Below are 24,344 nucleotides of genomic sequence, written 5' to 3'. Positions count from 1 at the left end.
CATATGCAAGTCGTCAAAATTTTAACCACTCAATGTGTAACGAAGAACTCCATTACTCTCTAAAGTTTTCAAACTATAGAAACTATTCAATAAGAGTTGCTGCTCAATCTTCTAGTCACTTTTCAATTTAGTTATATTGAGTTGAAAAAAAGGTGTTTTTTACGTCGAATTTTTTAAATTAAAATGTAGTTTGGAGACTTCCACATATTTTTAAAGAGGCATTGAAATTGGCCGAAAGTAACCAGTTGATCGATCTGATCAGAATTAACTGTCTATCATGCCCGCACATTTATCTTTCAATTATTATGCTGGATTTATGTTTTTTAATGCCATGATATCCAACGATTTTAGTGGGCATCTGATCTTGCCTGTCAACAACTTACGATTTATAATGAAGAAGTTACGAGAAGAAAGGATTTTAATGCCTTATTTGATGGACATTTTCTTTCTGCGCTTTTCCCTGGAATGAGTGATATCCCGCCTACTTTTGCTACAGAGGCACCCACTATGTTCGACGCTCAGCTACCCAACGTTAGCGCTGAAGATATTGAGAAACTTCGGAAGCAAGTTCCCGATTTTATAGAGAATTTGATTGTTCCTGACATGAGTCACGTTGCAAATTTTTTTACTGGAAAAGTTTCTGGGAAAGAGAAGGTAATTGATTTCGTAAGAGAAGGCTGTCGACCTAATCGGTCTATCTGCCCTGTTTCAAAACAGTTAAATCTAATTTATGGTATTGTTTTATTAATTAACTATTTATATGAAAATAAAATGGTTACTTTTTGACGACAGTCGTGAACATTTTAAAAATTTCTTATTCTACTAGTGATTGACTACTTTGATTTTTTAAACATTTTTTTCTAAATTGTTTGTTCGAAAACATTACATGATCAGCTATAAAAAAAGTTGCTAATAAATAATAAAATTAGGATGGCCGAGTTGTTATAAAACTTTGAAAGTTAGGAAACATTGATGATTCTGAATGCTTGTTTTGATCAGAAACTTTCCAGTCGATAGTCGAATAAAAAATCAATATCGAGGAGAAGATATCAGTAACAATTGATGTTATTATATATTTTAGCTCCGAAGATAGTAGTGAATTTTCCGAAACTTGGCAATTGACTGACCGACTGGAGTTTTTTCCTGAAAATCAGTTCAGACCGTCATACAATATTTTTCAGTATTTAAAGTTATATTACTTGGTTATTACTCAAATGTTACATATTCCTTCATTTTATAGGTAGATGATATTTTTCGGGGCATTGAAGATAAATTAATCCAAGCAGTATCTGATGTGGGACTTGCTAGCCAATTAGATCAGAATATGTTGAAAACAAGCAGCGAATCTTGTTTAGTTTCCGCTCCTGGGGTATCGGTTCCTAAAGATGACAAGTAAGTGTTATTACATTTTTTAACTAGACTTTTTGGCTAACATTTCTGTTTTACAAACTTTGCATTGTTAACGCTTTCCAGTGACTAAAATATCAAAATGTGTATTCACATAACCGTTGTTATATAATTGCTTCAATGTTGCGCGTTATGGAACCACGAACAAGCATAAAGAGCAGTTTCTGCCAAAACAATTGTTTAAGTAACCTGTAATATCATTGGCTAACTAATATCTAACTAATATTTTATGTATTTACCACTTAGCATTGTGGCCTGGACAATAAGCGTTCAATAGTATTTAATATGGGATAACCAATAATAAATTTTAAACAATAGAGCCGGATCATTAATATATAAAAAATAGACAGACACCATTTTGCTTGACAAATATTTCGTACTAGCTCATTTTCATTTATAACCAGAATGTGGTTTCTGTTAAAATAGGGGCTGTGAGTCCGAAACGGACACAGAAGAATTTGAAAAAGTGGGTCAAAGTCCTATGGAACTTGGTTTTCCTCAAGGTGAATTCACTGGGACTGAATCCAAAGTTACTGAAAAAATCGACGTTTCAACTATCACAGAGGTAGGTTTTGTGAAAGGGTGCTTTTTAACTTATTGATTGTGTATTATCAATATGAATTGGTTATGAGTTTATTTCCGCTAATACTGCTTGCATTACAGGTACGAAATCCAGTATATCCTCCTAAAAAAACCCCGCGATTCTTTCGCTCCACTCAATCGTTTGAAACGGACTCTACGCCACGAACTCTGAGCATTAGCATGAATGAAAGCTTCACTAACTTGAAAAATAGTTCTCTTGACTCTATCGACGAAATGTCCAGTTTAAAAGTTTTTACAAATAACACTGACAGTTGTTTTAACTCACACTATAATGAATCCAAAAGTAGAGACCATTCAAATCTACTATCTAGTACTAGTACTTCCATACATCTTTTGGATTCTACCAGTTTGTCGACATTCCCAAAGGCTAATACACTTTTTCAACATCAGAGCGGCGCGCTCTCGGGTTTGATGCTTAGTCGTTCAAAGTCAGTTTCACCTCAGAGTCCGAGGGATGTTCTATTCCAAGAAACAAGTTCTCCTAACACCGGTATGCAGTCCGATTTCTCCACTGACGAATACTATATCGATGAAAGCATGCCTTCTAGTGTCGGCACCGGCAACAGCCAAGGATCTGAATTCGTCAGACAGTTGGATACCGCGAATATTGTTATCGCGATGCTTCAGGTATCTGTCGCTTGATTCTTTTGCCCCGGTCGTTTTACTTATTTTTCTTCTACATTTCCTTATTATTTCTTAGTTCCGCACAGTTAACTTTAGTTGTTTGTCCATATTTGCTTTTTATCGTTGAAATGCATTGCATCCGTTACGTTACAACTCTATCATGAGATGACGACTATTTCAACAGAGTATGTTGCCCATAAGTTTAAGGTCAAAAATCAAAAACTTTTCCGTCCATTTTAACTCTGCTTTAACTTACGGTTAATTTAGTTCTGCTCTAAATTTGCTATTTGCTGTTCTAAATATAAGTTACGAGCTTCAACTTTTGAAATTTGATACTTTAGTTTTTGATTTTGCACCGAAGTAAGTAAATAAATGTCATATACCTGTATGAAAATCCTGCCTTCCCAAAAACAATTGTGAAATTATTTTAATATTTTCATAAATGTTTTTTGTTGGATTTGTGGTAGTTTGACCATGTTGTGGTATCTAATCGACCATTCGCTAAAACCGTCTCCTCCCGGTCCACCTTTTCCGGTAAATGAGAAGTTATTTCGTACTATTTGTTATTTTTATCCTATTGTAAAGGGTAGAGGTTTTATTTAACACTTTTAATTATTCTTATATTATCGGTTAATTGGTCCATAGAGTTATAGATATATATATATTTTATATTGAAAATGTTTATTATTATTTATGTTTGTTGTTTTATGTTTATGAATTGGCGTTGGAAACGTTCTCTCATGTTATGGTTGGCATTTTATGTGACTTTTCAGAGCCATTTTGAAAAGAGTAGGCTAGTAAGAGAATTAAAAATTAGACATTTTTTGCATATTGATTTACCCGCACGATAATTATTTGCATGATTCTATCGTTATTGTATTCGATATATTTCGTGTGATTTCAATTCAGTTCAGGATAAATTTTACAAAAAAAAAACCACATTGTAAATATCGAACTTTCTAAAGTTTCCAAAAAATTGTATCTAATATTATATATTTCTTTTTGCTGTACTAAAATATACACTCGTCGAATCGAAAAGAATTTGATATTGAAAAATAGTTTTCGTCATTTAATAGACCTGATAGCTCATTTTGCCACAGAACTTACAAATTTATGAATTGACTAATTTTTACATAAGAATACCTCTACCCATAAGTTTGAATAATTCGACGTCAAACAAAGAAGTACTTTGTTTGACGCTTTCAGAAAAATAAAAATGTTTGTTACTATTTGACTAGTAGACAACAAGACAATATCGTCGAATTTGCCTCTTCGAATTTTAATTCGAAGGTTCTGGTATCTAATGAACTTTTTGTTATTAGTATGGTTGATAGTAGCGTAGAGTTTTTTTTGTATTTGTATGCATTAAATTTTCATTGACTCATTAGTTTTCTATATCCCATAATATAATGGATCTGAAATACGTGAACTTTTAAAATAGTCGTGTCATCAGAAGTTAAAGATTGTTTCGATGTAACCACGTTCTTATGATACATGCAAACAGATGTATATTTAACATATCGAAATATGAATTATTTTGCTAAAAAACTGTGCTTTTTTTTCAGGAAAATCTTCAAATTTCAAGATTAGAACATGAAAAGCTCAAGAACATTGTGGTTAACTTGAGCGGAATTGCAAAACTGGCAACGGCAAATTTGCGCACAGACCTTAACACTTTTAAGGTACAGTTTGAAACTGAGTCACGGTCTTTATCTCAGCAGTATGGAGATTTGGGTAGTTCTTGGGAGACGCTGCTGATAGAGGTTGATAAAAATGAACAAGAAATCGTAAGATGCATGAGGCAGGAATGCTCTGAACAAAAAGACCAGTACCAGTACAATTTAATGGAAAAAGAAGAACTGATTAAAAGATTAGATCGCGACAATAGAGTAAGTATCTGCTTTCACCATGATGGTGTTTGTTTATTACTTTTATTTAATTTTAACATTAGACATTAGCTAAGAAAGGACGGCAAAATAATTAATCAGATTAAAAACTTTTGGGATATAAAAATTGCCATTTGCCAAGTTTGTGTCATATGTCAAAAATGACAGTTAATTTGTAGAAATATCATTTTTTTGGCATGCATTGTTCTACAACTTTTCGATTTAATGTTATTGTCAGATTAATGTTGACAGTACTAAGAGTCATTAAAAAATCTGTCATACATCAGTTTTGTTCACATATCTCCTGACAGCTTTCAAATTAAAGAAAAATAAAATTGGCTTCGAGTACAGTATTCAAAAGTACAATAGGGTGTTTTCACTTTTTTTTAAATGTTGATATATGGAAAGTACACTCTGTATCATATGTGATTTGAATCCCATTAATGAAATTGCGTGCTGTGACAGGAAAATACCAGTCAGGAAATTTTCGAGTAGTTTTCGTAAATGGTCTTATATTTATTAAATAATAAAAACAAGTTTTAGTTTTTTCAAAGTAAACAGCAGATTTGCGAATCCAGATTTATTATTATTTTTTTGTTTAATTTGGTTCTTAAAATTGCTTTGTTAATTGAAATAGGTAGTAGGTAGTTTCCACGCCGATGCGAACACATTGGCATTATAAAGTGCAGGTTTCGGAATCGCTAATTTCAGGCTAAACCGAGCTGATGAGAGCTAATAGACTCTAACTAGACAGGTCCTGGGTGTACCTGAGGTTGTCACATGTCGAATTCTGTACTTGCCCATTTCAACAGCTCATGACGGCTCTGCTGATAACGAAAGCCTTTAATTGTTTTAGCTCGTTTTTCATACATCCTATGTGTGTGTGCACATAAACTTTCACGCCAAATTTGAGATAAATTACATAAACACATTAACTGCTTAGATAGAGGTTTTTGGAGAGTTGGTAGTAGAAGTTATTCAGATATATTACAGATGTGAAATGTGACGAAAGTGTTATGGCACTATGTCTCAATGCTACAAAACATGTATTAAAATTACGTTGCATGCAAAATAATGTTTGTGTCTTTATTGAACACAGAAACTGGAAAACGATTTAAAGCTAACCAGTGTTAAAGTAAAGTCATTAGAGGCACTATTGGATAAACAAAATACGGAGACAGCATCGAAAATCGAGACACTTACTAAGCAGTTACAACAAAAAGAATTGGACCATCGTACTGAGTTAGATAATATTAAGTCTAGGTAAGAATACATATTTTAACTAAACTTTTTATTTCGGTGGGCCCATCCAGTACCAATTTAAAATGCAAGTTAAACAGCACCTGATCAGAATTTCAAAAATCCATACAAGCTCTCGGGCATTTAGTTTGGGTTAGTTTTTTTTTTTAATTATTTTTTTTTTGGTTCGGAACACCCAGAGGAATAACGCCATTTTAATTTCCCTGTATAACAATTTTAATACTAACTTATATATAATATTTTGACTTGTTTATTTCTACTGTTTCTAGTAAGTCAAGTAATAATATAATTTTTGATTTGAAAGGTTCAAGATGATTACTATGGAGAAAAGTCCTTCATTAACATCTTTAGAGAAGGAGAGAAGCTCCGATTTTGCATTAGATTCGACATTATTTTTACAAATGACTGAAAATTTCGAGTTAGATAAAGCCCAGGCTGTTGCTGAAGAAAGAGCGCGCTGGGAACTTATTTTAGAAGATAAAGTGCAGGAAAGGTATGTATTTACTAAAAAACTCAGATTTCTTTGTGCTATTGCCATTTTAAATGTCTTCATAGGTGTAAAGTATTGTCCCGAGAGATTACACGACGTATAAGTCATGATAAAGATTTACAAATTGATGCGCTAACACGACGAGAAACCGATCTCAACCTAAAGATTATAAAATACCAAACAATAATTGATCAACTAACTGATCGTGAAAGTAACTCTGAAACCGGTTTGGGTCAAGAATTTGAAAAAAGTGAAGGTCGCATTGAAGGCGCGTTGTCAAGAGCTGATATTGATCATGGAGCAATGACATTTTCAACATTTGTGGATAACGGTAACTATTTATTTACCATGAAGTAATGAAAGTAATACCTCTCTAACGAGTATATGATAAAGTTTGCGGTCCAATCCTCAAGCAAGTGATGTAATTCGTCCCCACATTAGTTATTGAAGGATGCTACAAAATCCAAATAACATAAATTATTTATTTAAGAACGATACTATTTTTCGAGTGTTTCTTAATTATCTGGAGCTTAGAAGGTATATTAATAAAACTAAAAAACTTTGGAAATGGGGGCATCGAAAAAATATTTCTCGCTTTTTTCTCAAAAAGTTTGAACCACTCATCGTTTAAGCTGAAATTGGTCTCCCAAACCCGTCTAATAAATAACGAATACCAGCGTCAGTTTATATAAATATTTGTTAGTTTTCATAGCTTGCTCCAACGTTAAGTAAAAGTTAAGTGAATGCGACCCTACATTGCCTCGAATTTCATTAAATATTTCAGGAACATGGTAAAATGTGTGATTTAGTCAATCCGGAGATAACAACCTTTTTATCGAGCAATAAATAATCTGCTCGGTTTCTTCCTTTGACTAGACACGAGAATGTGTCAAACACAAAAACGAGACATTTTTTGAGAAGTACAATACTATTTCAACGTGCTCTAAAAAAATCTTTAAAATCTGTTAAAAATTGTCGCTTGCATTGCCTCCATAATTCATCAATTATTTTTACATATCTATTGAACAGATATCGAAAACATACAGACTGGCTTATTTTAAAAGAACCAGTCAAATATTTCTATTAAATTATAGCAACTACTGTAAAATCCGTTTCAGAATTTAATTATAAATGAAAAAGTATTAAGGTACATATGGGCAAAAATTGTATACATTTTTTCTTGGTCACTTTGTTAACAATTTTTTCCCTGTACTATTATTAGCTTGTGAATTATAGCCGACGACCTCTCTTGGTTGCTCATCCGGTACAATGAAATTTTAAGCATAAAGCGAACTTTATCGTTATTATTGCACAATTAGTTATTTTCGAAGTCATTACGTATTACTTTGATTACTTTTACAACTTTTTTTGTATCCAGGATACTACTAATTTAAAAAATAAGTTTCCCATAATTTTAGTTAATTAAAAAAATCTTTAATTATCCCAAACTAACAGATAATAATTTTACATCTATTCCCTTATTGATGTAAAATTTCAATACGTAACTTGCTTTACAATGCAATTTTTTTTTATAACTACATATCCATAGAAATATAATCTACATTACTCTACTAAAACATTAAAACGTAAGACCTTCCTTCATACTACATGTTTAAGCAGAAAAGAAACTGGAAAGTACATTCGCTGGTCTTACTAAAAGCGAAATTGGTACTGGTCAAGCTGATGATTTGAATTTTAACGGTTTTAAGATTGGAGCGCTTGTCTTAGTATGCTGGGACGAAGTGTATAAGAACTATACAATTTATCAGGTATGAAGTTTATATGGTAACACCTAGAAATCAACTTCAACAGGCTTTATTATTTTTAGCATTCAAAACAGTTGTATTTTTTACATTTTGATTCATTAGCAAATCTTGGATTGAATATAGTTAAAGGTCAACCAAACAAGACACGTTGCATTGGCCAGGTTATTGATAAAGAGTTATGTGAAACTTTGAAGGTAAGTCACCATATCTTGAAAGTTTGAATTTTGCGAAAATGTATTAAGCATCATCAAATTGAATAATAAAAAAGTGAAATAAACATTTAGAATATAGAGCAACTTATGTGGTAAAAGTAAATACAGGTTTTTGTCCATGCCACTAGTAACCACTGGATGCAAATCTTTTTATAGGCTCTAGAAACTCTAAAGCAAAACCGAATTGGATTTTTGAAATCGATTCATTACATGCCTCACAGCACGTCAAGTTTTCCAATGATTTTAAATTGAAAAAACGTGTTAATTTGTTTATCCTTATAAAAACCGGGTTAAATTTCGGATTTTCACTATTGAGGCTATTTTTTCTCACATATTTTCAGCTGCTGGATCGAATGGAACCATCAGTTTTGACATCGTCAAAAAATTAAATAAGCAAAAATACTTGGAAAACTAAAAAAATGAGTGAAAAAATACAATAAATTGGGCGAGAGCGACCGTAATCGGTAAATTTTGTTTCAAATTGTATATTTTTCCATGCTGCTGAATCCAGTGGTACGTTTATTTTTCGTCTGTGTGGTGATAAACAAAGTTATAAGCAACAACCGTCAAAAACCTTGCTGAACTCAGTTATCAACTTTACTCCTCTCTCAGCTGCATCATTCGCACTGAGATTTTAAACTATTTCTAACCCAGAGCATATTCTCTGTATTTTTCCAATTTTGTTGGATCTTTTGTCAAAAACACTTGATTAATTTTAAATTAATTCAATTAATCTTATCTTTAGAGCTTGGCACATTTGACTGCTGAGCTGGACAAGCTTTTATTCATTTAAAATAGCATCAAAAAATGCTAATAAAGCTTTCCGGTGTCATAATTGGAATTTGTCGCAGAGTCGGATATCTTTCGTCAATAAGTTTATAATTATACAAGCATTTCAGTGCATGAGCAGCAAATATTCCAATTCCTTTTTGCGCGAGTTTCTAGAGCTTACATTGAAAATTTTCATCTCGGGCGAAAGAAAATCCCCGAAGAAAAAAAAAATAACGCCCGGTCTACTGTCGAATTGCATGCAATTATTGGTTCAAACTATACATTTTTGTAAGTCATTTTGTATTGCGCACGAATTACATGCAATAGAACCTTTAATTTTTATGAGTTCTTCAGCTGCAAGTATAGTGTTTTTATGGAGATATTTGAAATTGTTCTATTGGCCTAATGCCAATATTGTATGAACTGGAAATATTTTTATGGATGGAGACATCGGCATTCAATCTCTTTGTAATCCATTATTTATTGTTTTTCGAAAGGTTTGCAGCCCGGTAGTTAACGCTTAAAGACACGTTAGTAGTATTATTTTCTGCTGATGATAAAAATGCCACAAAAACACAATTTCAATGTTGTTAATTTCGTTATTTCATTCAGCATTAAAGAGTTGACAGAGTTGCGCAATAAAGTCCTGAGAAGTATAGAATTTATATAAAAAGCTATGCTTAATATTCCAATTATTAACATATTTTGTAATAACCACTTTATTTGAATTCTGAATGTAAAATTTCAAATTTTCCTTTAACTTCACACTCAAATTGATGTTCCAGGAGACAAACCGCTTAAACATTCCTAAAGGGACCAAGTTTTTTTTGGTTAAAGTAAAACCGGTCAATGCCATACCTGAAAAAGCGAATTACCCTTCGCTCGAAAAAGGTGCAGAATGCTCAGAGACTGCAACCGGTTGCAATCAAACAGTTTCATTAGGCCTAGATGCAACATGTAAACTGCCTGATGAAGTGATTTTAAGTGATATCGAAAAGCAATTGGAACAGGATAGTGCAATTGTGGATAGAATTGAGCAGGCTTCTATTACAATAAATGACAGTGAGCGGTAAGTTGGGATGTTTTACTTAAATTATATTTTTTATTATGTTATTTTTGTTGTTTGCATTTGATTAAAACTAAATAAGCAAGCAAACAAATTTTTTATTAAAGAAACCAATCGTTTGTATCAACATTCAAGGGTTTGTTCAAAACTATTTTCTAGTGCTGTAGTTATATTAAAATGCTTGCTAATTAGCCAACATTATGAGTAGTAGTACCTAGAAGTAGTGTTCGATTTAGACAAGCCAAAGTAAAATAGACAAAAAAACTGTTAGTGGTTCATCGCCTGTTTGAGAAAGACCATTAAAAAAATTGATACCCTGTATTTCTGATTCCGTACACTTTTTTTCGAAGAGAGCGAGAATTAACTGCTTGGGCAATAGAAGAAATATATGGATTATTTGCTACTTATTTGCTAAGTTTTATCCCTTTAAATCTGAAGCGCAAAGAAACGTAGACAGAAGTAACCTTGGATTATTTTAGTCACCGATTATTATCGAGTTCAACGTGATTTATTTATTATAAAGAAAATGTCTTTCTATATCCCAAACTTCTACCATGCCAGGCATTGGTACGTAGCTCTCACTACTATAAGCTAAATGAAGTTAAGGGTATCCATTGAATAATAATGCTGCCAATATGGAAATTTAATTATTTATTTACAGGTCGGATGTCGATAGTACTTTGGGGCAACCGCACTTTTCAGAACTTGGAGCTTCGCAGCCTCCATTTGAAAGACGCAGTAATTCTGAATCTGAGGAAATCGAGTTGCTAAAAAGAGACAATCAGCAGCTCAAAGATCAGCTCGCTAGTTTCACTGGCGAGAAAAGTGCGTTGATGACAACATCTGTGGCTGTGTATGAAGGTATTTTGAAAAGTCCTTATTTAAATTCGTTTTTGATATTTCCATTGGGTCGGTTGAAAGTTGATATCAAATGAACCGATTGATAAAGTCGGCACCAAAAGATTCGCTATTAGTAACACAACTGCCATCGTAGACGTGAATGAAAGCAAGCTTCCATGTACAATGCCAATTGAACTCTAGATGTTTGATGTGACCGAGTCCATCCAGTGTTTTTCATGTCAAATTCTTGATAATAGCTATTATCCACTCTGTTCACCATTATACGATTTTTGTCTGTTCATGAGTTAACAATTAGTAAAGGTATAATTAGTATAGGTATATATAATAGGGCTTAAAAGTATGGGACGACACACACACAAAAATTGTAATAGGAAAAACGGGTGGAAACGGTCTGGCTCCGAATTTTCGAAACCGGGGAACGGCGTTCTCATGCAAGAAGTAGGCGGGGCTCTCAAGCGACTAAGTATTCATTAAAATACTCACATCAGCGATGTGATCGTTCTCTTGAACTTGAGAGTTGCAACCCTGGAAGTTTGAAACTCTGCAGTCTGGTCATGTTGCTGAGCAGTTCGTTCGCTAGGATATTTGGATGGTCTTTTGTACAATCCTGGTATTTCGTGGAAAACCTGACACTTTGGAACAGTAGTGAGTCGGAAATTTGCAATGAAGATTATTTTAGTGCGGTTTTTGTAACTGTTTGAATAGTAGAAAAAACATCTTCGAAATCGTGAAAATATAATGGGCAATTTAACACCTCATGTGCTCTTAACAGAATTGATTCCGAACTAGTAATCCGTATCTGTAAGTAATTCAATCTGAGTTACGGATTGAGTTTATTTCAATAAAATATATCGACAATAATACAAATTAACAATGTGTATGTAGTCAGTTTTGTGATTTCTCCCAGATATAATGTCTACATATTTCGTATTAATTAGGAAAAATGGATGCAGCTACAAGCCCCTTAGAAGCTTTTCCAGCAATACCAGATATGAGCAGAAGTGAAACATCAACTCGTCCACATCGGTTAAGTATTGATAGTTGCAAAATAGGAGATGTCGTATTATTGCTGTGGGATCCAGTACATGAAAACTTTAAAATATTGCAGGTAAGGTTATCTAATCGAAAAAGTAAACATGAAATTAATAATGCCGTTTGTTTCAGGAGTCTAAACATACATATTTTCCCCATTCAGATTGTTTAGAAAAGCTTGGGTTATTAGTCACGGAAGGTAAACCAAATAAATTGTACTGCCTGGGAGAAGTAGTAGATAGGGAATATTGCCAAACAAGAAAGGTAAGAATAATTACATTATTATTCGAATACAGACATAAATCTTAAAGTGGAATTAATAGCTCTGGAACCATGAAATTTGGGTTTTATAAGTAGTCGAAGAAGCCCTTAATGTAATTTTGGTCGGTTTGTTTATATATAATGTTGAATATACAGGGCGATTATTAACAAAGGAGAGTCCGTTCGTACGACGTCGTACGAACTGACAGATCTCCAACCAATAGAAACACTTTCGTATAAACGGATGCATGGGACATAGGTTTGACCCATCCTTAAAAATGTCAAATTTTACGAAGTAAGCACTAGGCGTTATAACATTTGCCAAACCATGATCGGTTTATTTCCATTTTCTGTCTTCGGAGTGGCGTTATCTGAAGGCCACTGGTAAATCGTATGATCATTTTAGTAACAAGTTCCTATAACTCGTCCCGCTAATTTTTGTTCTAGAATTACCGCGTGAAGTGTTGGTCGCACCATTTCCTGGTACCTTGTATATAGAAATAAGTTTCAGAGTTATTGTATTTTTATTCTCCAATCCCAAGACATTAATGACTTTCGATTATTGAGTTTCTTGTACTCCCTCAGTATTTTATCGTTCTATAAAAAAAGCAAGTAGCGTCTAAATTTCACGTCTAATTTATTGTCTATCTATCTTTCTCTAATTTCTTATAGCCATAATTATAGAATCCATACCCGGTTCTAACTAAAGAGCTGCTGTACGCACAACCAAGGAAGATAGTGCCACAACGAATTTATAAATTTTGATTTGTTACGCGGTATTTTGTCTTTATGCCCCATGCAATTGAGAAGAAAGTACATATTTTGAATTATATTCGTACCGCATGCAACCACACAATGAAAATTGTTAGYGGTTATTAATGCGATTGCGTGAAATCAGTGAACATATTCTCAAGAATAGAGCGGGTCGTCCAAAATCTTATGTCGAATCTTAGTGTGAGTAGCAGAAAATACACGAATTAGCTCTAAACGCTTACGACTTGGCGAAACAATCAAATTTGAGATCAAGGAAACTTTCACTCAGTTATAGAAGGAMATTTCKATTTAAAAGTGTTGACTAAAAATAACCAAACAGCATAGAGTGCATAGCGCCCCATAGCACATGCCTTGAAGATTAAATTTGAATTTMTTACCACCAACAACTCASTATTTCAACTTTTTGCGCCATTTAATTAAATTGTATAAATTGTAGAATAAATTTGAAATTTAAATAGGAACTTTAATCGTYCGTATCATCTTAATCGAACAATATTTTACATGTTTGGTTAGATCGYATTATTTTGACATCCAGAGTCTGCAATTACACCGTGACGTATTCATTATGGACCACTCTGCATATTTAGGTATAAGTGAGGTGACGTAGTAAAATTGAAGCACACGATATATATTTTCCTGATAAAAAATAAATTCTAATTAAATTCAAATAATTTTAATTGCCAAAATATTTAAAAAAAATAGACAATTGCATTCGTTCATTTAAATCCGATGTGCGTTTTACTTAGTATCTTTTAGTAAAAAAAATCATTAAGTAAAACTTTCCTGGTACTTTTCAGAGTGAGAATCGTTACAAAGTTCCAAAAGGAGCTAAATTCTTCCGAGTTAAGTTGAAACCGATATCTGCTGCTCATCGTGAGGCTGCGGATCTATCTCAATCCGTTTATTTACCGAAACAAGCTTCTGCAATGTCAACCAGTCATTCAGTAGCAACAACATTCGGACCACTTGTAGAAGAAACACAATGCCAATTCAATTTCGCTGAAATGTCAGTTATGACGTTTGGGTCCATTGACAATGTGGGAGATCGTCCATGCCCATCAGAAACTGTCGAAATACCGTCAAGTGATGACCGTGGCTTGTCTGAATTGCCGGCAGAAAATCCTACTGCTGACACGAATGAAAAGCCTTTCGCCGAGGACAGCGGAATTCAAGAGGTTTTTCCTGGACTAGGAGACATTGATGGGTAGGTTAAGTTTTTTTTATTTTGTGTTAATTTTATTTTTTAAAGTCGGTCAATGGGGCTAACAATATTCATTATTTTTACTGTTGTGAATTAATTGGACTGCAGTAATTTGCTATGAGCAGAAAATATAACTTTTAAAATTGCAGCCAAGTATCGGTTAGTTTCCAGTTTAAATCTTCCTCGATCATTTAAAATATGAAGATAACTGTCAGTGTTTGTTATTATCTGCCTGAATCATGATGCAGCATTGCTAACAATAGTATATCTAACCGTTATGCACGAAAACTAAATAACTCAATTTTTTACAAATTTACAATGTAGACAGTAGTTGGTACGGTAACACATAGTTTTTATTTTTATTGGAATGCTGGTATAATTACAATGACTTCAGCGGCAGAGGTTTTCTAACTGTCCATTTTTAGAATAATACATTCAAGGAACCAATAAATGTCTACATATAAAGGGTTTTCCAATAAGGAGTTTCATTTTGATATTAAAAGAACTAGTATTTTTTAAGAGATATTAATGAATGTTTATTTCGTTGTAAAGAGGAAGATATGCCACTAACATTTGAAAACGATATTAGCCAAATGGCCACCATGGCTCCGCTTGCAGCACCATATTCATCTCATGAAATTTTCGATGAGCAATTGACATTTGCGGCTGTATGTTCTCGATAACTTCACCAATTCGATCTTTAAAGCCTGAGTTCTTGTGTTAACTGAACTTTAAAAGCTTTAAGACTTAAGTCTTTATGCGAAATACGGTGTAAGGTCGTTTGTGGAATGTCTAATTCCAAAGATCGACAATCCTGGGTTTTCTTCAACACTACAGACTACAATTCGTTAATTCGGCCGTTAATTCCTTCAATGCTTTTGGTTACTTCACATAGATAATATCTTTCGATAAACCAGTCTGCAACTATTGTTAGCTCTCACACTCTCTGTTCCGAAAGAGCATCCCTAGCATTCATTTTAGTTCTGATAAAGCTAAAGTTGTCTTCTTGCTCGCATTCTTCTCTTCTGCTTCGTGGATCAAGGATCATATTTTTAATCTTACCTATGGGAGAAGGTTTGGTTTCGTTTTTTCCTTCTCRWCGCCATTTCGACTGGTTCAAACAGTCGTATCTGAAACACGCGGAAGCATGTCTGATTCTCGGAWCTTCAAGTACCGAAATTACTTTTCCCGACTTGGTTAAATGCGGGTCTATAGAACAAGCGCCGAAGTGTCCGATTGCAAATCATCAACATAACACGWCTAAAGAACCAATTACTGAACMTGCCACTGTTAAACKGACATTTTTTTGTTTCACCCAAATGATTACTTCCCTATTATCATTCGGAAAAGATTTAAAGCAGAATATGTGATGTGAATTTATCAAGCAATTTAGATTCAARCTTAGAAATCTTCCTAGATGTCAAATTTGACATTATTGACGGCATCTTTSTTGATCACCTGGTGGAAAGTACACAGCTTCGCCACTTTTTTCGATAGCGAAAGAATAACTTTTAACTATTATATGACAATGACAATTTACCTTTYCTCCCATCATTCAATTAAATTTGCTTCATCCAGTGTGGAAAGGAAGAACTTTTGCCACGCACTCTTCTGACAGCTCAACTGTTTCTGCCAACTGTGTCTCTGACTGTCGGCAGACAGTTTTTTTGACAACATTTTTAAAGCCGTTTTTTTTCAAAACTTACAATTACCTTTACTTTTAATTACAATTACTTTTAATTACATTACGGTACACGAGACGAAAGTTGAAGGGCCGCCACTGCATGAATGACCAACTTCACGCAGTGGCATAAGTTCGACTTTCGTCGCTTGTACCGTAATGTAATTTATTCACACCATCGGATAGTTGGTCGATTTTAGAAATATATAATAATATAATTACATACTCTTTGAGTTGACGGTTCTTGACAAATGAACTAATAGATTCTCTGAATTTCGTTTATTTTGTTTAGTGTCATCCAATTTTCTACGTCCTTATTACCTATCCAAAAAATCTTATAGCAGTATCTATAATAAAATTTATAAAGGAATTTAGGTCCGAATTTAGAAATATATTCAGATGTCAAATTTGACAGTTTTAACGTCAAATTGATTTAAAGGCAGAAATCTGTAACTATAATAATCTGGACGTAGTAAATTGGGGAGACACTTAAAAATAATAATCGAATATCCGATGGTGTGAAAATATAAAATATTTATATTTCCATTAAACAAAAATCAATATGGCTGCAAAACTATCAAATTCGACATCTGACAAGATTTTTAGGCTCGGACATAAATTCCTTGATAAATTCTATTATAGATGCTGCTTTATAACTTTTCAAGAGGGAAATAGGAAGTAGTTATTTGGGTGTATCTGGACAGTAGATAGCCGATTGGATTCAATGAGCAATGAAGTATTTTAGTTTGGTAAGTTGGGCATGCTTCCAGAATAGTTATTCGCGAGTTCAAAAGTCCAGACGTCCCCTGGTGGTTAAAATTATAACCACAAGTTAAGTAGTAATTTGATACTTGTTTTGTTGACAATGATGTTTACATYTGATTGTAATTTGCTTTTTTTGGTTCTAAWCAATTTTTGCAAGCTTTTTAAATAAATAGAAACATATCGAAAAGTGTGTAGGTATTGTTTTATGTTATAAATGCCATCAACTCCAATAAATAAACAAGTCTCAACTKTCACTCKACAACGAGTAATTTGACSKTTCGCAGCTCCACCATCGGTAGTTGAACTCGCGAAAATTATCAATRWCCAGTTAGATARTAGCATGTGGTGTGGCGAAATGACCKTGTTTGATATGGTTTGTTCAATTACTGATTTCGTTCTGTGAAAATACGTTTCTCTATTGTTTGCCTAAACTTTGGAAGCCATACTGACGCCAGGCAATGACGAAATGTGCCTGTAAAACTATTGTTTAACAGAAAAATGTTTTAGAATTCACAGGAGGATTAAATCCCAAAGTTTGGAGTGTTTGAGGTCTAACACTACAGAAACATACACTTCACCAAGAAGATCTGACTGGTTAGAATATTATTTACGCAAGAAAAACGGGCATAATTTTTATGCTTACAGTATAATAATAATAATATTTATAATATTTATGCTCATTGCTACAGTTGTTTTAAAGAGCAGCTTTGAATACATATTCTAGTGTTTGTTCCAACTCACTTGTAAATCGTCTTTAACACGCTTAGAAGGCGCTTTAAGGAATGCAAACTAAAGCCTTAGTGGAATGTTTGTGATTAAGTTTGGAAATAAATTTTCTAATATGGCACTGATTGTTATACTCTAGTTTGTAAACACCAATCATTTGCATTGGCCATCATGCATTGATTTTGGGTTCGCTCAAAGCATTTGGAGTTGAGCCAGGAATTGTTACTTAAGTGTTAAGCTTTAGCTTAATGTGCCGACTTTTTCTTCTGGGGACTCTTACTTCTCAATCGTAATTGCAGCTTTGTCCAAACGGGACACAATGTGGTTTCACAACATCGGTTGCCTGCTGCTGTTTGTATTTATACTTTGAAAAGTATATCGAAACACTAACATTAGCATTTCGGAAACTGTAAGGGCACCCGCAAACGAGCGACTGTTGTAGCGCGACAGTTTTAACGCTGAAAATGGAACTCCTTATTTTAAATACACGCACGACTTTCTGTAGACGCTGCTTTAAGTTTAGTCGATCTTTGACGATGCGTCCCGACGTTCGCGGGACGCAATTTTGGTTGCACGCCCGATCGGTTGGACATCTGACGCACGCGCATTTTAATGTTGTTGGGCGATGCGGTGGGAATTTGTCGGAGATGGGAGTAAGCATCTCCGAACAATCGCCAAACCTATTTTGTGAGCGAAAGTTTACAACTTCTCGTGTTTTTTGTACTATTTCTGTTTTAAATATTTAGATAACGATCTCGATGTATTGTACAGTGTTATATTATAATTCGATCTTGGAACTAGATTTGAACATACTACAAAGGTACGTAAAGGAAACATCAACAAGCGTGATATGCAATTCAAATAATAATTTTATTATTTTCATAGGTATATTCGAGATATGGAAAATACCTTAGAGAATTTTACTGAAGCCGATTTTAGAAAACACTTTCTTTCCTCAATGGAAATTGTGCAAAATGTTTTGTTGCCATTAATCAATCGCCAGGAACAAATCACAAATCGACGCCTGCCTGTTCTTTTGATAATAGATATTTTTAATTAATTTTATTCTGAGCTCCTACTTGGTGATAAAAATTCAAGCTTGTATGTATGAAGTGTTGTTGAAATAATATTAATAAACAAAGTTTTACTGCATTACATTTTTTTAATATTTAGAAAAGAAGTTTCGGAATTATTGGTTGGTTTTCTCAACATTAATAACGGCTGGCACCGCTAATATGTCTTCTAGGATAAAATTGTTATTTTGTGATTTATTTATACAATATCTCATCCTTCGAGGCCACTATCCGCAGTGGAAAGCCCTTATCTTTTCTGCATTTTACTGCGTTCCACCGCCGACTTTTAAAACGACTTCACGAACTAAATAAACATCAAGCAAAGCCGAAATTTTATCGGTAAATTAATAATATCACTGTAAATGTGGACGGCGAGGGTCACCAGAATAGTGATATTGCGCATGCTCATTCTATGGGAGAATCGTCGGCGATTCTACCTAATAAGAAACAGCTTTGCATCAGAACCCGTCGCTTTCGCGTCGACGTCGGCACGCTCGGCCAAATCACTCAAAACAATCTCCGAAGTTTCGAAGATCGACTAAACATACCGGCCTAGAAGTTGCTAGCGATTGTCGTCCTGTATCTAATTCACAGGACTGACAAAATTGTGGTACCCTCAGATAAATTTGTTTATATACTTAATTTGGCTTTGGCTGGAGAAATATGAGAGAAAAGTAAATTTTTATGAAATAGTTTTACTTTTTACCGGCCTAATTTGAAACGATATAAGTGTATCTACGTGTAATTTACTGGCACTCTACCATAGTCACTTTTGATCTTCAGCAAAATGGGGTACATATTCATTTTTCGTTTCAAATGTTTTGTCTTCCGTTCTGTTCTGTTCCTATACCTTCATCAAATTTATTGAATTAAATGCTTCAAAATTGCATGTATTATCTGTTTTTGTGTTAATAATCATGCCCTTGGGATATTGGGACATAACGTTCACAGTTCGTTCAGGTTCTTAAGGTAAGAACTTGAAGTATTGGAGAAAGAAACATCAGCTGTGATGTTTCTTCAACACTTGCGTAGTTCTTGAGTCTCGAATTATTTGCTTCATTTATAAATCGCCTTCACGTTTTTCAAAAAAATAATTTTATTAACTTTTATATGTACTTTTAAATATGTAGGTACTTTTAAACTCTTCACTCATTCTGCATTAGTTTATGTTTAAAAATCATTAATATTTCGTATATTTAAACGTTTTTTTCGATAACACAGACGCTTTCAATGCAATAATACCTTTGTCAATGAGAGTTTTGTTATGTTAGTAACAATAAGAAATAGCAACTTATTGCATTGGGGAACTTTAACAATATTACACGATTTGTTTACTTATAAATTTCTTGGTTTTGGTAGGTTTGAGGATGATTCGTGTAATGAAGTGATTGAACAAGCAACTTATAGCACAAACTGGTTTGAAGCAATGTTTCGAAGCATGTTTAGCAAATGAGTTCGTACAAAAAGTATGTATTTTTCCTTGGTTTTGATGCATTTTCGCATTGTAGATCAGCGGTCTAAACTAATACTCTTGTAATTCAATTAATAAGTGCTTACTCATTTTTATAACAATTAACATTTTTATGATTTCAAATGTTAACAAAGTTTCGCTTTAACGATTTTATGTGTCTCCAAACGTTACAAGTAATTGTGTTCTAACTAAACAGTATGCTCTTAAGTACTTGGTGAAAACTTGTTTTTGTTATGCGGCTAACCTTTTTTGGGTCGTCGATACAGGAATGGCAGCTTTTCAATATAAATATCACATGCATTATCTTAGATAAATACAAATATTTTCTTCAGTACTTTATTCGACCGCAAAAATATTTACAGATTTTTTTCGTATGCAGTTACTGCAATAAGCGAAACACGGTATCCAGTAAGGTATAATCAGTTTTATTTATATACGCTAACGCCATAACAATAAGTGCGGTACCAACTGTACATTTCACTTAACAACCAATTGCATAAATATTCATCTAGCAACGTTTTGAGGTTTTGATAATATTTTAGGAATTAGTCTCTACTGGCAATCAAATCACTTGTAACTGAACTGCTTAACAAAATAAACGTTAACGAGCCAAATTTGCTCTACATTTGAATCAGTATAAATTCTGATTGCTTAGAGCGATTTGGTTTCTACTTGAAGTGTTATTGAGCCCCATTTAAATTTTGTTCGTCAATCTTTCGGTAAAAATTAATCGCCTCAGATAAATTTTCTACTGGGTGATGAATGAAAAAAATGCAAAATTGCAAAAATTTTGGCATGCTGCTAGTTGGGCAATAAAGGTTTTACTTGGATCTCAACAACACAAGTCCAGAGGTAAATCAAATAGTCCGAGACGGGTTTTGTGTTTCACCATCTCTTTAATTTACAGGGTGCTCTCAAAAAATAAAATTTTCTCTTTTTGAGTCTTGTAGGGATAACTTTTCGGCTCTTGGGTAGATTTTCACAATCTTGAGCTCATGTGTTCAATTTCTTGATAATCGGAAAATGTTGACACGTTTTCACTTAGTATACCAGATTCTTATTTTCAAATTATCGACGTCGATGCGTGGAAATGAAAATATTAGAAACTTTGACAAAATAACAATAAAACGCTTAAAGTTAAAATGTTCAAACTGAGTTAACATTCAGTTATAATGTTCAAACGAATTTGGCATCAATTTTAAACCGCCTAAAATTTTTATTCGTTAAATAATGGGCGGTGAAATTGTGCGGCAAGCCTGAGAAATGTTGTTTTACATTTTCGTTTAATTTAAAACTTAATTGTGCAAAAAAACTATTTTTAGTAACAAACTTAGTACTGACAAACTTTACTAATATTTACTTAAATGTTCGCGTAGAAAGAAATTTATTGGAATCAAGTCCGGAGCATAAAATAATACTTTTGTTGTCGCTTTTCCTTTCGGATTCCTACGTGCTATTTAAGAAATTGGTGAAAATTTGGGCGCTATGTAGAGGAGATTGGTCTTGCTAGAATACCTTGGACAGAAGGAGCTTTATTCGTATCTTTAACACGTCCTGGCAAATCTAACTCGGTGTATTTTTACATATTTTTTACTCAGTTTTAGAAGATATTTAAGGTGGCCCGTTTTGAAATATGTTGAATTTAGATGTGTCTATAGACAAACCTGTTTTTCTTATAAATTAATGTTAGTCTTCAATATTTTCATGCTACCGCAGTAAATTCAATATAACAACAAACAACAAACGCATGGAAAATATCAGATTATATTTGATATTTTAACCATATTTGAAATTTTATTTCATTGTAAAGCGTTTGGTTACTTATTAATATCTGGGATTTTTTTTACTCTTCACGTTTTTGAAATATCACGGACCTAAACTTCGATAGCTGGCCTGGCAGAATGTGAATGGCGGTCGACATGGTTAAAGAGTCTCGACTGAATTGTTGAAAATTTTTCTTGTTGGAGACTGAGACTGTTCAAATTATTTTTATTAGTTCAATTAGGTAAGATAGTTCTGGAAGGGTTGATCAAATTTGTCACTTAACAGTTGAAAAATCGGGGTTGTTTAGGATACTGCTTTGGAGCAAATATTTTGAGATTTAAAACGTTGACTGTCACGGCAATTTAAAAAAATCTGGCCAAAAATGACTATTTTATTTGATAACATTATATTATTAAAAACTCTAATTCTAGTGCATAGTTATCGTCAAAAAGCATAAAAAAGATCTTCCTTGCATATAAAGATATACATATATAGACAATGCTCACAACATTTTCCAAAAAGAAACTTCTTGCCATCTTAATGCCAATATATTTTGTCATATTGCAGTTTTATATCGGGCCTCAGATTTTAAGAAGCAACGGCCAATATACAGGGTGACTCAGCTTACAGTAGCAGGACTTTAACGATCGATGGAAAATCCAATTTTAAGTCGAAATTATCATACAACCATATATTGAAAACGGTTTCATTTTTGAGATACAGGCTGGCAAAGTTAACATTTAATTTTAATGTTTTTTAAATAATTCACGCAAATTTTTAAATTCTGTAATACGATTTTGTACTGTAGGACTTATCTCAATACCACATCCAATGGTGTCCAAGTTTTCGCCAAATTTAAAAGAGCACCACATGGCACTAACAGTTCATTTTTTAATAATAATAAGAAATATTGTTCTGCTTGTACGCAAACACTGCAGCGACTGGATCTGTTCACATATTCTTTAAACATCGTTTATTGCTTATGTGAATATTTCATGTGCATTATATACCGATTCAAACATCCGCTTATGGTTAAAATCATATGTATTAAGTATATGTGTTTTTTCAGATCGTTCAGACCGAAACTTTAATCAATTCATAAGACATACAGTGAGGTAGAGAATAATAACAGCATTGGTTTTTGTCCTCCGCTTTAATAGCCTTTGTGTAATTTAAGGTCGTGAGATAATTGTTTTCCAATAAAATGAAAGAAATATTCTCTTCTAATTTTAATAATTTTTTAGATAATTACTATTGCGGCTCTATTTTACTGCATTAATTTTTTAAATTTATGTGTAGAATTATGAATTTTAATTATGATTAATTGTCTTGACTGAAATCAGATTTATGTATGCTTGAAAGGACAGAAAAGGGCTAAAATTAAGAAATATTTTCATTTCGTTGGCGTTCTTGTAATATACTTTATTGTTCATGTTTGATATTAAATCAACCATACAATAATAATGCACAAATATTTACCTATTATTTTTTTCATGTAATTGTTATTGATAATTTCTGCGGTGTTTCAATTGTTGTCAGCAGTAAAATATAGGAGTACAGGAAACAATAATTGTTATTAAAAATTGTTATATTAAAAAAAATCAGAAATTCAGTAGTGGGCCAATTTATATTTTAAGATTGTAAACTTATTTAATTTAGTATACTCAATGACTGTTCTCAATAGTTTATGTAAATAATTTGAGTATTCTTATCTTAGAGCCTTAGGATTAAATATGCAATAATTTATTAATTTAAACTGTGTAGGCTTTCACGGACGGTTAAATTGGAAGTTGAATTTATTAGATTGTTTCTGCTATGTGAAAGTGCTAAGAAAATCTGACGCGGAATATTGATTGAATTTAATGAGTCCGTTAAGCAGATCATAAGCAGCTTTGCCACTAAGTCTGTAAATATTGCAATATTAAATATACTTTTTGCCTTAAAAGGTCAAAATAATGCACTGTAATGATTATTGGTTTGCGATAAACAATACTTAAACTGAATCAAAATAGCGTAAACCATGATATCATCGGCTTGTTAGAACTGAAAATATTTTTACATTTTAGTGCCTGTAAATATAAGTCGTCAATTTTATATGTTACCAACGTAAAATTAATAAATATTCAAGAAATGTTTTGTCTTCTTTTCTTGTACTCTTAACGTATTATATGGATATTACTTAGTTAGTACTTTAACAAGTATATGGCAAACGAAAATTCCATATGCCTTTTTATAAATTTCGTGTTATTTTCGTGTAATCTATTGAAACTGAGTTTAGTTAAGTATAAGAGAACAATCTGTTGGTTATAAATCAATTTTATATTCTATGTGAAATCTGTTTTTCTTCTAAATTAGTGTTAGTCTTTAACATAAAACTGAAGTTTAGCGCTCCTGTAGCAGTGTGAAACGAAATGAGTGTAAATTGTAAAAACCGCAGTAAATTCAATATAACAAACTCATGGAAAATATCAGATTATATTTGATATTTTGACCATGTTTGAAATTTCATTGCATTGTAAAACGTTTGATTACTTATTAATATCTGGGAATTTTTTTACTCTTCACGTTTTTGAAATACCACGGACTAAAACTTCGATAGCTGGCGTAGCAGAATGTGCAAGGTTAAAGGGTTTCGACTGAATTGTTGAAA

General features: G+C 33.0%; 1 protein-coding gene across 8 annotated transcripts in view; it reads left to right on the top strand.

The window, feature by feature from the left end:
• The window catches only part of LOC109545709 (RB1-inducible coiled-coil protein 1), a 43,808-nt gene that overhangs the window by 16,023 nt on the left and 3,441 nt on the right, over positions 1-24,344 (top strand). For 2 of the 8 annotated variants that reach the window (XM_048665211.1, XM_048665217.1), the window contains 16 exons: positions 352-654; positions 1,241-1,392; positions 1,834-1,972; positions 2,071-2,637; positions 4,200-4,523; positions 5,620-5,783; positions 6,085-6,273; positions 6,336-6,601; positions 7,891-8,039; positions 8,099-8,230; positions 9,805-10,088; positions 10,747-10,946; positions 11,885-12,054; positions 12,111-12,242; positions 13,811-14,217; positions 17,168-17,507. In XM_048665211.1, the coding sequence (XP_048521168.1) occupies positions 352-654; positions 1,241-1,392; positions 1,834-1,972; positions 2,071-2,637; positions 4,200-4,523; positions 5,620-5,783; positions 6,085-6,273; positions 6,336-6,601; positions 7,891-8,039; positions 8,099-8,230; positions 9,805-10,088; positions 10,747-10,946; positions 11,885-12,054; positions 12,111-12,242; positions 13,811-14,217; positions 17,168-17,384 (3,795 nt within the window). In that variant the 3' untranslated portion in view covers positions 17,385-17,507. Of the gene's footprint in view, positions 1-351; positions 655-1,240; positions 1,393-1,833; positions 1,973-2,070; positions 2,638-4,199; positions 4,524-5,619; positions 5,784-6,084; positions 6,274-6,335; positions 6,602-7,890; positions 8,040-8,098; positions 8,231-9,804; positions 10,089-10,746; positions 10,947-11,884; positions 12,055-12,110; positions 12,243-13,810; positions 14,218-17,167; positions 17,508-19,818; positions 19,926-22,261; positions 22,436-22,763; positions 23,827-24,344 lie in introns of those variants that run through there. The other 6 variants (XM_048665212.1, XM_048665214.1, XM_048665213.1 and 3 more) reach the window with 6 other exon arrangements.

This window comes from Dendroctonus ponderosae, unplaced genomic scaffold, assembly GCF_020466585.1.
Source record: "Dendroctonus ponderosae isolate FM_Combo_2020 unplaced genomic scaffold, Dpon_F_20191213v2 Dpon_F_20191213_3, whole genome shotgun sequence".
NCBI lineage: Eukaryota > Metazoa > Arthropoda > Insecta > Coleoptera > Curculionidae > Dendroctonus > Dendroctonus ponderosae.
Note: the sequence above shows the minus strand (reverse complement) of the source record. Positions and strands in the feature narration are given on the sequence as shown.